At 43.6% G+C, this 11,959-nt stretch overlaps 1 protein-coding gene and 2 pseudogenes across 3 annotated transcripts; 1 reads left to right on the forward strand and 2 right to left on the reverse strand.

The window, feature by feature from the left end:
• Nucleotides 1-579: 579 nt before the first annotated feature.
• LOC308240828 (small ribosomal subunit protein eS1-like) lies at nt 580-1,376 on the reverse strand (annotated as a pseudogene). Its single transcript has one exon. The product of its transcript is annotated as a small ribosomal subunit protein eS1-like (transcript).
• Nucleotides 1,377-2,197: 821 nt separating this feature from the next.
• LOC308241246 (dual specificity protein phosphatase 12-like) lies at nt 2,198-3,113 on the reverse strand (the record flags this gene model as incomplete). Its single annotated transcript, XM_080654679.1, is given in 2 exon segments — nt 2,198-2,212; nt 2,214-3,113. Coding segments are annotated over 2 exon segments (915 nt in total).
• Nucleotides 3,114-6,300: 3,187 nt separating this feature from the next.
• On the forward strand, nt 6,301-7,027 carry LOC308241624 (phosphoglycerate mutase 1-like; annotated as a pseudogene). Its single transcript has one exon. The product of its transcript is annotated as a phosphoglycerate mutase 1-like (transcript).
• The last annotated feature ends 4,932 nt before the right edge of the window (nt 7,028-11,959 follow it).

Genomic DNA, 11,959 nt, shown 5'->3' on the forward strand with positions numbered 1-11,959 from the left:
TTTAAGCATTGAAACATTTAGTCATGAAAAGACTACTGCTCTTTTTTTTTTTTTTTTTTTTTTTTTTTTTTTGCCTCTGAGCAAAACACATTCAATTGTCTTCTATAAGAAAGAATGTATAAAGGTATTTCTATTCATAACTTTTAATACCATCACGTAAGTTCATGTGAAGGATATTTCAATGAGCCTTGTGGGGTTTGCTTGTGCATTTTGTGTTGCTGGATTTAGATGACTAAGGATCAAACAGAGTTGGTATGCCTACCCTTATACACTGTCCTTCCCTCCACTCAGGTACTTCCTTCCCTATTTATTGAGCTTAAAGGTCATGATCCATCACTGTAACCCTTCCTTGGTTCCTCCTCACATGCTTGCCCAGTCTACTCATCTGAGAAAAATCTCTAATTCTGATCAATCCAACTTTCTGCTTACTCCACACTTGTACCTCCATGATGGTTGGGAAACACACACACACACACACAACTGTGTTGATAGATCTCACTTTATTTGTTTGTTTTTTTGTTTGTTTATTTATTTTTCACAAACAGGATTCTTTACTTGTCACCATTAAAAGTCTGAATTTTAAACAGATTCATGGACTGGGGGCTCATGTCCATCAGCTCATTCAACTTTAGCACCTGTCTCATCCCCAGTTGCTTTTCCAGAACTGCTACTTTCACTATGAAGCTCCATGAGTTTTCCCAACTCAAACTTGGGCTTCTTCAGCACTTTGACTTCTCTAACAAAGACAGCATGGAGCAGATAAATAGATGGACAAACTTTGTAAATATGTTTTCCAATGCTACCTGGAATCAACCTATTGATCACTTCTTTCAAGTCATTTGTCTTCACTTCTCAGGTCATGATTTCCATTACCTTCTTCCAGATTTGGTGAACCTGTTGATGCTGAATATAAGAGGTTTTCTGAATCTTGATTGTTGAGATATTTTAGTGAAATCAACACAGAATAGATGAAGCAAGTAAGCATTGGTAGTCTTGACATCAACTTGAGCTTCAGTCATGGTCTGCCTTTTTTTTTTTTTTTTTTTAACCGTGGAGCACATTTTGTCACAGATAAGATTCATGACATAGAAATTAGTCAGGCAGTTTTTGGCCTGAATATCCTCAGCAATTAGCTTAAATTTTCTAAATGCAACTTCATCATTCTGCAGATCAGCTAAGCTCACTGCAAAAATATGAGCAAAATCATCAGATATGATTTTGCCTCCTGGAGTCCTCATGACTAGCGTTTTTCCAATATTTTGTATATTGAACATAGCTGGTGCTTCCACATCTTGCCAATCTTTCTTAGAAAATGGATCAACTACTTTCTTCTTGGCCCCCTTTTTGCTGCCTTTCATAAGGCACTTACTATTGCCAACCACCTAGGTGCTGCTCAGAGCCAGAAAGGAGATCTCACTTTAAATTTGTGACATGTAGTTTCTCATATAAGCTCTTGGCACTGCCTAGAAAGTCAACTACATTTCCCTAGTCCCTTCCTTCTCTCACTCTTCTAGACAAGCATTTAAAACCTCCCTTTTCTCCACATCCTTGCCAGCATGTGTTGTTTGTTGATTTATTGATGGTACCCATTCCAACAGGTGTAAGGTGGTAACTCATTTTAATTTGCATCTCTTTAATGATTATTGACATTGAGCATTATTTCATATATTTTTGGGCCATTTGTATGTCCTCTTTAGAGAAATGTTTATTCAGATCTTCTGCCCATTTTTTGGGGGGGTGGGGTTATAGATTTTATTATCAAATAAAGTATAATTTACATGATTAAGAGGTTTTGAGCCCTGGCTCAACTGGTTGGAGCATTGTTCTGGGCACTGAAGGGTGGAGGGTTTGATTCCCGGTCAGGGCACATATCTAGGTTTCAGGTTTGATCCCCAGTCAGGGCTCGTATGGAGACAACCAATTCATGTTCCTCTCTCACATCAATGTTTCTCTCCATCTCCCTCCCCCCCTCTCTCTCAAATCAATAAAAAAACATATCCTTGGGTAAGGATTTAAAAGGGAATAAAAGGTTTTATTTCCCTATGAAGTAGTCTACTTAAACAGTGTCCGAGGCACATCAAGTGATTTCATCTTCTCACATTTCAAATGAAATGCTGACAGTCTAAACACCAGGCACTCCGTGTGAATGACAAGAAGCAAGTAGCAGGTACCATCTGGCAAGTTTCTTTTTCAGATATCAAATGTCACAAGTTCACATTTTTTCTTGTTTGTGATCCCAGAACCAGCAGCGTTTTCATTTCATCCACTCTATTCTTATGGATTTGAAAAGCAGGGGCTATCCATCTATCACAGGAGCGCTGTTCACCACACCAACTGAAAGAACCTAACTTGGCATTGCATTTGGGACACAGTAGCTGCCCATCCAGCACTCCCAGCAGGGCAGGTTTCATCCACTGCACAGGTTCAATGAAATAGGATGTGCACTGAGCCCGACTCCCCTTGACAGGCACGAGAGATGGTGCCAGTCTCTTGTGGGCAAAGGCCATGGGACCACTTCCTTCATTATGATCCAAAATGCTCGAACTTCGAAATAAAGACCTCCTGCACTTTCTACATTTGTAGAGAACCTCCTCTTTCGATCCTTGTGAAACTATGGTTGGGTCAACAGCAAAGAGTTCTTGAGGTAAGCTCTGCAGTTCTGGATACTTCTCTGTAACCTTTTGCAAACGATATTGCTTATAAATTGCACTACAGGTATCAACTTCGCATCCCATGAGCTGGTATAATTTCAGTTGCCACTCAAAACCCTCATTCATCTTGGCCTCTGGTTTGATGGTCTGGAGGTTTTCATAGGCTTTTTCAAAGGTAAGTTGGTCAGTCTTCATCAGAAAAGCAGTCATTACAGCCACACTGCGGCTGACTCCTGCATGACAGTGCACCAGAGCCGCGCGGCCTTCAGCGCGGGCCCCAGCGTGGGCCCGGCCCAGGAAGGCCACGCAGTGGCCCAGGTGGCTCAGCAGGTCGGTCTTGGGCTCATGCCCTGCGGGCACGAAGAGCCGCCGCAGGCCCTCCACCTGGAGGTCGGGCTCCTCAGCGTCCACCATCAGCACGGCCCTGACGCCCGCCTCCCGTAGGTGGCCCGTTCTGCCCATTTTTTAATTGGATTGTTTGTCTTCCTTTTGTTGAGTTGTAGGAGTACTTTATATATTTTGGAAATTAACCCCTTATCAGATGTATCATTGGCAAATATGCTCTCCCATACAGTGGGTTCCCTTTTCATTTTCAAGCTGGTTTCTTTTGCTGTGCAGAAGCTTTTCAGTTTGATATAGTCCCATTTGTTTATTTTTTCCTTTGTTTCTTTTGCCCTAGGTATTATATCAGTGAAAATCCAGCCAAGTGAGATATCTGATATTTGGCTGCCTTATGGTTTCTTCTAGGATTTGTATGGTTTCACGATTTACATTTAAGTCTTTTATCCATTTTGAGTTTATTCTTATGTATGGTGTAAGTTGGTGGTCTAGTTTCATTTTTTGCATATATCTGTCCAATTTTTCCAACACCATTTATTGAAGAGACTGTCTTGATTCCAGTCAAGAGCATGTACATGGGTTGTAGGCTCTATCTCCGGCCCTGGTCAGGGGGGCATGTGCAGGAGGTAACCAATTGATTTGTCTTTCTCACATTGATGTTTCCCACTCTCTCTCTCTGTCTCTACCCCTCCCTTCCATTCTCTCTAAAATTAAAAAAAAATCACTGGAAAAGTATACTCAGGTAAGGATTAACAAAAAAGAAAAGAAAATGTAAGTAAACAAAAAATATCTAAGTCATTTAAACATATAAAATTGTCTGGTCCATAAACATTGATGTCTTTCCATTTGTTTATATCTTCTTTTATATCTTTCATTACTATTTTGTAGTTTTCAGTGTACAATTCTTCCACCTCTTAGTTCATTTTTAAAAATTACTTTATTCTTTTGGATGCTATTATAAATTATATTATTCCTAATTATTAGTTGCTATTATAAATGCTATTATTACTAATTTTTAGGTTGTTTGTTGTTATACAGAAACGGAAATAACTTTTTTGAATTTGTTTATTAGTTCTAAGAGTTTTGGGGGGAAGTACTTAATGTTTTCTATATATCAGATAATGTCATCTGCAAACAGGGAAAATTTTACTTCTTCCTTTCTGATTTGAATGTTTTGTATTTCTTTCTCCTGCCTAATTGCACTGGCTAGGAATTCCAGTACTTTGTTGTTTAGAACTGGCAAGATTATTCTTTACCTTAGAAAAAAAAAACTTTTAGATTTGCACTGTTGAGTATGGTGCTAAGCTGTGCACATTCTTAGACTGTTCAATATATATATTTTGAATACATACTATGTGCCAGGCTCTGTGCAAAGCAGTGAACAAAACAGATAAAGTCTCTGTCTTCATGGGACTTATAGTCTAGATCTGTGCTGATTAATAAATATGGTACTAGAAACACATGGCTGTTGATTATCTAAAATGTGGCTAGTCCAAATTAAAATGTTCTGAAGATACATTCTGAATTTTAAACACTTAGTCCAAAAAAAATTTCCTCCAGAGTCTAGGCCTTAATAACTGTGAGCTGCAGCACCAGAAAAAATCTATTTCAAGATTAAAATAAGAAAAAGGGATAATTTTCTGCTAAAGGAGGTGGGGAGAGAAACTGGCCACCAACAAGCTAAATTGTAGAAAGGTTAAGACATTCATTTTTAAATATTAAGTAAAAGGGAAGGCAAAAGAATTAAAAACTGGAACTCAGACAGACAGTTGTATGACAATATTCATTGCAGCATTATATACAACTAGAGGCCCAGTGCAAGAAATTTGTGCACTCGGAGGGGGCAGGCATCCCTCAGCCCGGCCTGTGCCCTCTCATAGTCCAGGAGCCCTCAGGGGATGTCTGACTGCCAGCTTAGGCCTGCTCCCTGAAATCCATAGCACTACCACGGAGGTGAGAGAAGCTCTTGTGCTCTCCAGCCATGAGCCCGGTTTCTGGCTGAGTAGCGCTCCTCCTGTGGGAGCACACTGACCTCCAGGGGGCAGCTCCTGCATTGAGTATCTGCCCCCTGACAGTCAGTGCACATCATAGTGACCGGTCGTTCCACTGTCAGGCTGAAACCAGCTCTCTGACATCCCCTGAGGGTGCAGGCCAGGCTGAGGGACTGGACCGGTGCACAATTGGGGCTGGGGAGGGAGATGGGAGTTGGCCAGTTGGAGAGGGACCTCAGGAGGGCTCCAGGGCATGTCCAGCCTGTCTCACTCAGTCCCTATCGGCCAGACCCCAGCAGCAAGCTAACTTACCGGTCAGAGCATCTGCCCCCTGGTGGTCAGTGCATGTCATAGCGAGTGGTTGAGCGGGCTTAGCATAGCATTAGCTTATTACACTTTGATTGGTTGAACAGCTGATCAGACACTTAGCATATTAGGCTTTTATTACATAGGATAGTCAAAATGTGGAAACAAACCAAGTGTCCATCAATAGGTGAGTGCATCAATAATATGTGGCATGTTCATACAATGGAATATTATTCAGCCATAAAAAAGAATAAAATTCTGGTACATACTACAACATGGGTGAACCTTGGAAACAATATAATAAGTGAAAGAAGCCAGACACAAAGGACAAACATTGTATGATTCCACTCATGTGAAACATCTAGAATAGGCAAATTCACAGAGAAAAAAGTAGAGACGACATTAGACATTACCAGGGCCTGGGGTGGGGGAAATGAAGTTATTGCTTACTGGAAATAAAGTTTTAGTTTGGAATGACAAAAAAGTTTTAGAGCCAAAACCGGTTTGGCTCAGTGGATAGAGCGTCAGCCTGTGGACTGAAAGGTCCCAGGTTCGATTCCGGTCAAGGGCACGTAACTTGGTTGCGGGCACATCCCCAGTGGGAGGTGTGCAGGAGGCAGCTGATCGATGTTTCTCTCTCATCAATGTGTCTAACTCTCTATCCCTCTTCCTTCCTCTCTGTAAAAAATCAATAAAATATATTTTTAAAAAAAAGTTTTAGAAATATATGACTGCACATCATAAATGCACTTAATTTCACCAAATTGTACACTTAAAAATGGTTAAAATGGCAAATTTTGTTACATATATTTTTACCATATGAGAAATTTCAAAAAAGGAAAAAGAAAGGGAAGCCATTAACAGGCTTAAAATAGGAGTCTAAAAATCAAATTTAAGTTTTGCAAAGATCACTTATGTTGTATATTGTGGTATGGAAGAAGGACTGGATAAGATCTAGGCTGCTATGCCAGAATCAGTGAGCCTCAGTCTGCCCTGCACTTGGAACCGCCACCATGGCCGCCTACAAGCAGGTGCTGATCCAGCATGGCAAGAGCACGGATAACCTGGAGAACCGCTTCAGCGGCTGGTATGACGCGGACCTGAGCCCGGCTGGGCATGAGGAGGCGAAGCATGGCGGGCAGGCACTGCAAGATGCCGGCTATGAGTTTGACATCTGCTTCACCTCAGTGCAGATGTCTGGTCAGTGCTGGATGCCATTGACCAAATGTGACTGCCTGTAGTGAGGACTTGGCATCTCAAGGAGCAGCACTGTGGGGGTCTGATTGGTCTTAACAAAGCAGAAACTGCTGCCAAGCATGGCAAGGCCCAGGTAAAGATCTGGAGGTGCTCTTATGATATCTTAACACCACCGATAGAGCCTGACCATCCCTTCTACAGCAACATCAGTAAGGATCGCAGGTATGCAGACCTCAATGAAGATCAGCTACCCTCCTGTGAGAGTCTGAAGGACACTATTGCCAGAGCTCTGCCCTTTTGGAATGAAGAAATAGTGCCCCAGATCAAGCAGGGGAAATGGGTACTGACTGCAGCCCATGGCAACAGCCTTCGGGGTATTGTCAAACATCTGGAGGGTCTTTCTGAAGAGGCTATCATGGAGCTGAAACTGCCAACTGGTATTCATTGTCTATGAATTGGACAAGAACTTGAAGCCCTGGGGGATGAAGAGACCACACTAAAGCCATGGAGGCTATGGCTGCCCAGGGCAAGGCCAAGAAGTGAAGGTGAGTAGGCACAGGACTTTCTCAAGGACACCCTTCCTCCCATTCCATTCTCCTGCATCTCTTCTGTGCACATGTCACACTGACCACATCTGTAGGCATCTTAGGCTGTAGCTGCAGATGGGGACTGTGGCTCCCAATTTTCTTTTAGCCATTTTGTTTCCTACACCCACTCCCTTCACGCAATCTAGTCAGAATGGCACCTGTGGATCATGGGTCCTCAGTCCAAGCTGAGGGAGACTCTTATCTAAAAAAACTCTGGTTATTTGCTAATGTTTTGCTTATTGCTAAGGACCTGATTGAGAGTAGGGGGGTAGGGAGGAGCCATGTTAAGGCGTGACCAATTAGGAGAGGCAAGAGAGCGTATTTGTGTTCTGCCAGCAGTCCTGTGCTATTCTTTAGTCAGGTGAACTGACTGGGGGGCTCTAGTCATTCCAGTGGAAGATGAATGCATGGTGATTCAAACAAACATTTCCTCCTTGACCCCAGAAAAGCTGACTCCAGAAGATTGGGATCAATCCTGAATGTTTAGCTGTTGCATTTACTTTTACAAAATATATATATGTATATATCCTATATAATAAAGAGGTAATATGCAAATTGACCATCACTCCAACACACAAGATGGCCGCCCCCATGTGGTCAAAGATAGCCGCCCCCATGTGGACACAAGATGGCTGCCATAAGATGTTCAGCAGGAGAGGGCAGTTGGGGGCAACCAGGCCTGTAGGGGAGGGCAGTTAGGGTCAATCGGGCTGGCAGGGGAGCAGTTAGGCGTCGATCAGGCTGGCAGGGGAGTGGTTAGGGGGTGATCAGGCTGGAAGGCAGGCAGGCAAGTGGTTGGGAGCCACCAGTCCTGGATTGTGTGAGGGATGTCTGACTGTCCGTTTAGGCCTGATCCCTAAAGGGGCAGCTGGACATCCCTCGAGGGGTCCCAGATTGGAGAGGGTGCAGGGTGGGCTGAGGAACACACACCCCCATGCACGAATTTTATGCACCAGGCCTCTAATATATATATATAAAATAATACAAAACAAAAACCCTTCTGGGGTTTTTAGTGGTGGATGAACTATTCCCCCATGTGGTCACCACAAAATAAGCTTATTGTCTCATGGCAGTGAAATGTCTCTTGATCATGTCCAGGTGTGTTTTTCACTGTGTGAGTTCTGAACCATGTTCCAGTTGCTTGGTCCTGCCACTTGGACCCAGTAAGCATTGTGAACATAACTACTAAATCTTTTTCAGATCAGTATAATAAAGGAGTGATGTGCAATTAAAAAAATATCTAGGCTGCTATGTAAGTAGATCAGTTAGATTTGCAGTGGGGTTCAATGCAGAGGTATAGATAACTAGAGATATGAAACAAAGACTCAAATCTCTCTTCTAAAAAACAAAAAACTGGCCTAACTGGTTTGGCTCAGTGGATAGAGCGTCAGCCTGCGGACTCAAGGGTCCCAGGTTTGATTCCGGTCAAGGGCATGTACCTTGGTTGCGGGCACATCCACAGTAGGGGGTGTGCAGGAGGCAGCTGAACAATGTTTCTAACTCTCTATCCCTCTCCCTTCCTCTCTGTAAAAATCAATAAAATATATTTTAAAAATTAAAAAAACACAAATCTTGTGATATTGTTGAGGCCACAAGACTTGCCTTTATAAACAAATTAGAAGAAAATACAAGATGTCAGGTCTCATCAAATGACAAAATGTTTGGCATCAATAATAATTTTTTAAAACTACAGAGATATAGAGAAGGGAAACACAAATACAGTCCAGAATTACTGGGATACATTACTTAAGGGAATGAGCTTGGTTGTGGTCTGGGAAGATAGGTAAGATTTAGTTTATCAGAAAGGAGGAAAGAAGGCACAAGTTTCAATAGGGGCAGAGGTGGGAGCTGTACTAATTAATGGGAGACCTAAAAGGCTCAGCAAAGATAGAAGATGGGGCTGTGATGGATGATATAACAGTAAGTTAACATTATTATACATCACCACCCACTGGGCACTTCAGACCATGGACTGAAGTCTAGAGAAGGCCAGGTGTGCTGGCCTGTCACCCCAGTGCCTCTGAAGCCTGGCATCCTAGCAGGACTCCATTTCTCCTGCTGAACCTCTATTCTGAGAGCCAACCACCATGCCCAACCTGGCGCTAACAATCTCACCACTTTGCACAGCACTCGTGCTGTTCCCTGTAGGTGAGGCCACCTGGCCTCGGGAAGAAGCCATTACAGACCCAGGGTTATCAATAACTGCCACAGAGTCAGCTAAGGGAGGTGAGCCAATGAAAAAGCATTGTTCACAGAAAAGCACTGATCTGGGACTCAGAACAGCAGAAGCCTTCCGGGCACAGTGATTGGCAATGCATCCCTGCTTCTGAATCAGTGCTCACATTACACGCCTAGATTCACTGCTTGGAACTGGGCAAAGCGAAGGTCTGGTGCAGGGTAATGGGTTTAGTGCCCTCACCCATACTTATCCTCTTATACTTATGGTTTTGAGATGGGGAAATGTACCAAATCAGCTGACATTTCAAAAAGAAAGAATATACCTATTGTTGAAGGAACTCTGAAACCAGCACTCTTGGTATATGTTTTTAAGCAACTTGGCAATGTAGTAAATATTCCTTAAAATTGGCACAATCATTCTATCTCAAGGAAATAATCTTAAGGACATGATCTAAAATACAGAAATAAGTTTTATGCACAAAGATGTTTGTTATATAAATATTTAAAATAGTAAAAAGTTGGAAAAATTTTAATTCCAGCAATTTGGGAATGGTTAAGTGAATTAAGGTATTACCATGCGTCATAATATTAGTAATCAAAATATTTTTATAAAAAAATATTTTTTTTATTTTGAGAATGTAAAATTTTTATATTGTAACTAGAGGCCCGGTGCACAAAATTTATACACAGCGGGGGGGGGGGGGGGGTGTCCCTCAGGCCAGCCTGCACCCTCTCCAATCTGGGACCCCTCGAGGAATGTCCGACATCCCTCTCAAAATCCAGGACTGTTGGATCCCAACTGCTCACCTGCCTGCCTGCCTGATTGCCCCTAACCGCTTCTGCCTGCCAGCCCGATCACCCCCTAACCACTCCCCTGCCAGCCTGATTGATGCCTAACTGCTCCCCTGCCAGCCTGATTGCCCCTAACTGCCCTCCCCTGCTGACCTGGTCACCCCTAACTGCCCTCCCCTGCTGACCTGGTCGCCCCTAACTGTCCTCCTCTGCAGGCCTGGTCTCCCCCAACTGCCCTCCTCTGAAGGCCTAATCGCCTCCAACTGCCCTCCTTTGCAGGCCTGGTCCCTCCCAACTGCCCTCTCCTGCTGGCGTGGTCACCCCTAACTGCCCTCCCCTGAAGGCCTGGTTGCCCCTAACTGCCCTCCCCTGCTGACCCAGTCACCCCTAACTGCCCTCCCCTGCAGGCCTGGTCACCCCCAACTGCCCTCCCCTGCAGGCCTGGTCACCCCCAACTGCCCTCCCCTGCTGGCCATCTAGTGGCAGCCATCTTGTGTCCAATGGGGGCAGCCATCTTTGACCACATGGGGGTGGCCATCTTGTGTGTTAGAGTGGTGATCAATTTGCATATTACCTTTTTATTATATAGGATGTTAACCCACAAATCCAAAATTTAAAAAAAAAATAATTGTATATTGATTGTTAACCCAAGTTTGCTGAGGATAAAAATACAACTGTTATTTTTTTAAAAAATAGTATTATCTCTATGGTTTGTGCAATTATATGTGCTTTCTTAAATCTCTAGCTATACTCTACAGACTTTCTGCATGAGTAGATGTTTATTTTGTCATTGTAAATAAATAAACAGCTAATTAGAAAGAATAGACAACAAAACAAAAATGGGAGGGTAAATTGGAAATTATGATTGAATTGTTTTACTTATATGGGATTCAAAATTCTGTCCTGTCTGTTGATCACAAACATTGCCTTATCCCTGCCCACAGTCATCCCCCTTAGTCCCATATGAAGTCAGTGGTGGTCCCACTGTCAGAGGAAGTCCCAGGGCAGGCATCTTTTTTATGTTTGCCATCAGGGAAGCTAGCTGGCATAGGTTTGGAGGCAGCTTGCCCACCTCGTGAATGTAAAACACTGATTTCAGCATGGCCCCTGCCCTATCATTCCTTGTGTGGCAAGGCGCGAGGCCTGCAGGGGGAGCCTACACCTACAGCTGGTATATTGGTTGTGCCAGCCTTGCCGAGTGGCTAGCCAGCTTGAAAAGGCAACAGGAAGCAGATGGCCAGCAGTGCCTTCTTTGGCTGGCCCATGAGAGCCATCTGGAGAAATGGAAATAGGTCCGCCACCTGGAGAGGAAGGTGTTGGTAAATAAATAACTCTAATCTTCATATTTTACAATGTGCAGTGTCCAGAGAGGAACCCAGGACACCTGCTTCAGGTGTTGATGGCAAAACAATCCCAAGCTCATAGGATATATACGGAAACCTTACTGGAGGGACAGCTTTCCGGAGGCCAGAGCCCCGGGACTCCACAACCCCACTAACACAATTTTGACTCACAGTGGTTGAGAGTGCCAGAGAAACAAATACAAAGACTGCAGGAAGCCCTTCTTCTCCAGAGAAGACAGCCTGGACAACGTGTCCTCTGTGTGGGTCCTGCCTCCCTTGACACTTCCCTCCCAGTTCCATGTTCTCCAGCTGCCCTTCATGCCCCTGAGTAAAGAGTCAGTTCCACAGGAGCCATTGCAGCCTTGGTCCAGTTACTCCATGTGTCTTCAGGTGCTTTCCCTTTTGACTTAAATTCCTGCCACCCCAAAAGGAGGTTATAATCCCCAGTGCTTTAGGGGTGGAGGTACCTGTGTTCTGGAAGTTGAAATGTAAATAAAGGGGTGCTTAAGTGAGGCCAAGAGAAAAGGAGAAAGAGGGGAGATGTGATATTCATTCTCCTGCTTCTGAAGGGCAGA

This window comes from Plecotus auritus (assembly GCF_963455305.1).
Source record: "Plecotus auritus genome assembly, chromosome: 2".
NCBI classification, from domain to species: domain Eukaryota; kingdom Metazoa; phylum Chordata; class Mammalia; order Chiroptera; family Vespertilionidae; genus Plecotus; species Plecotus auritus.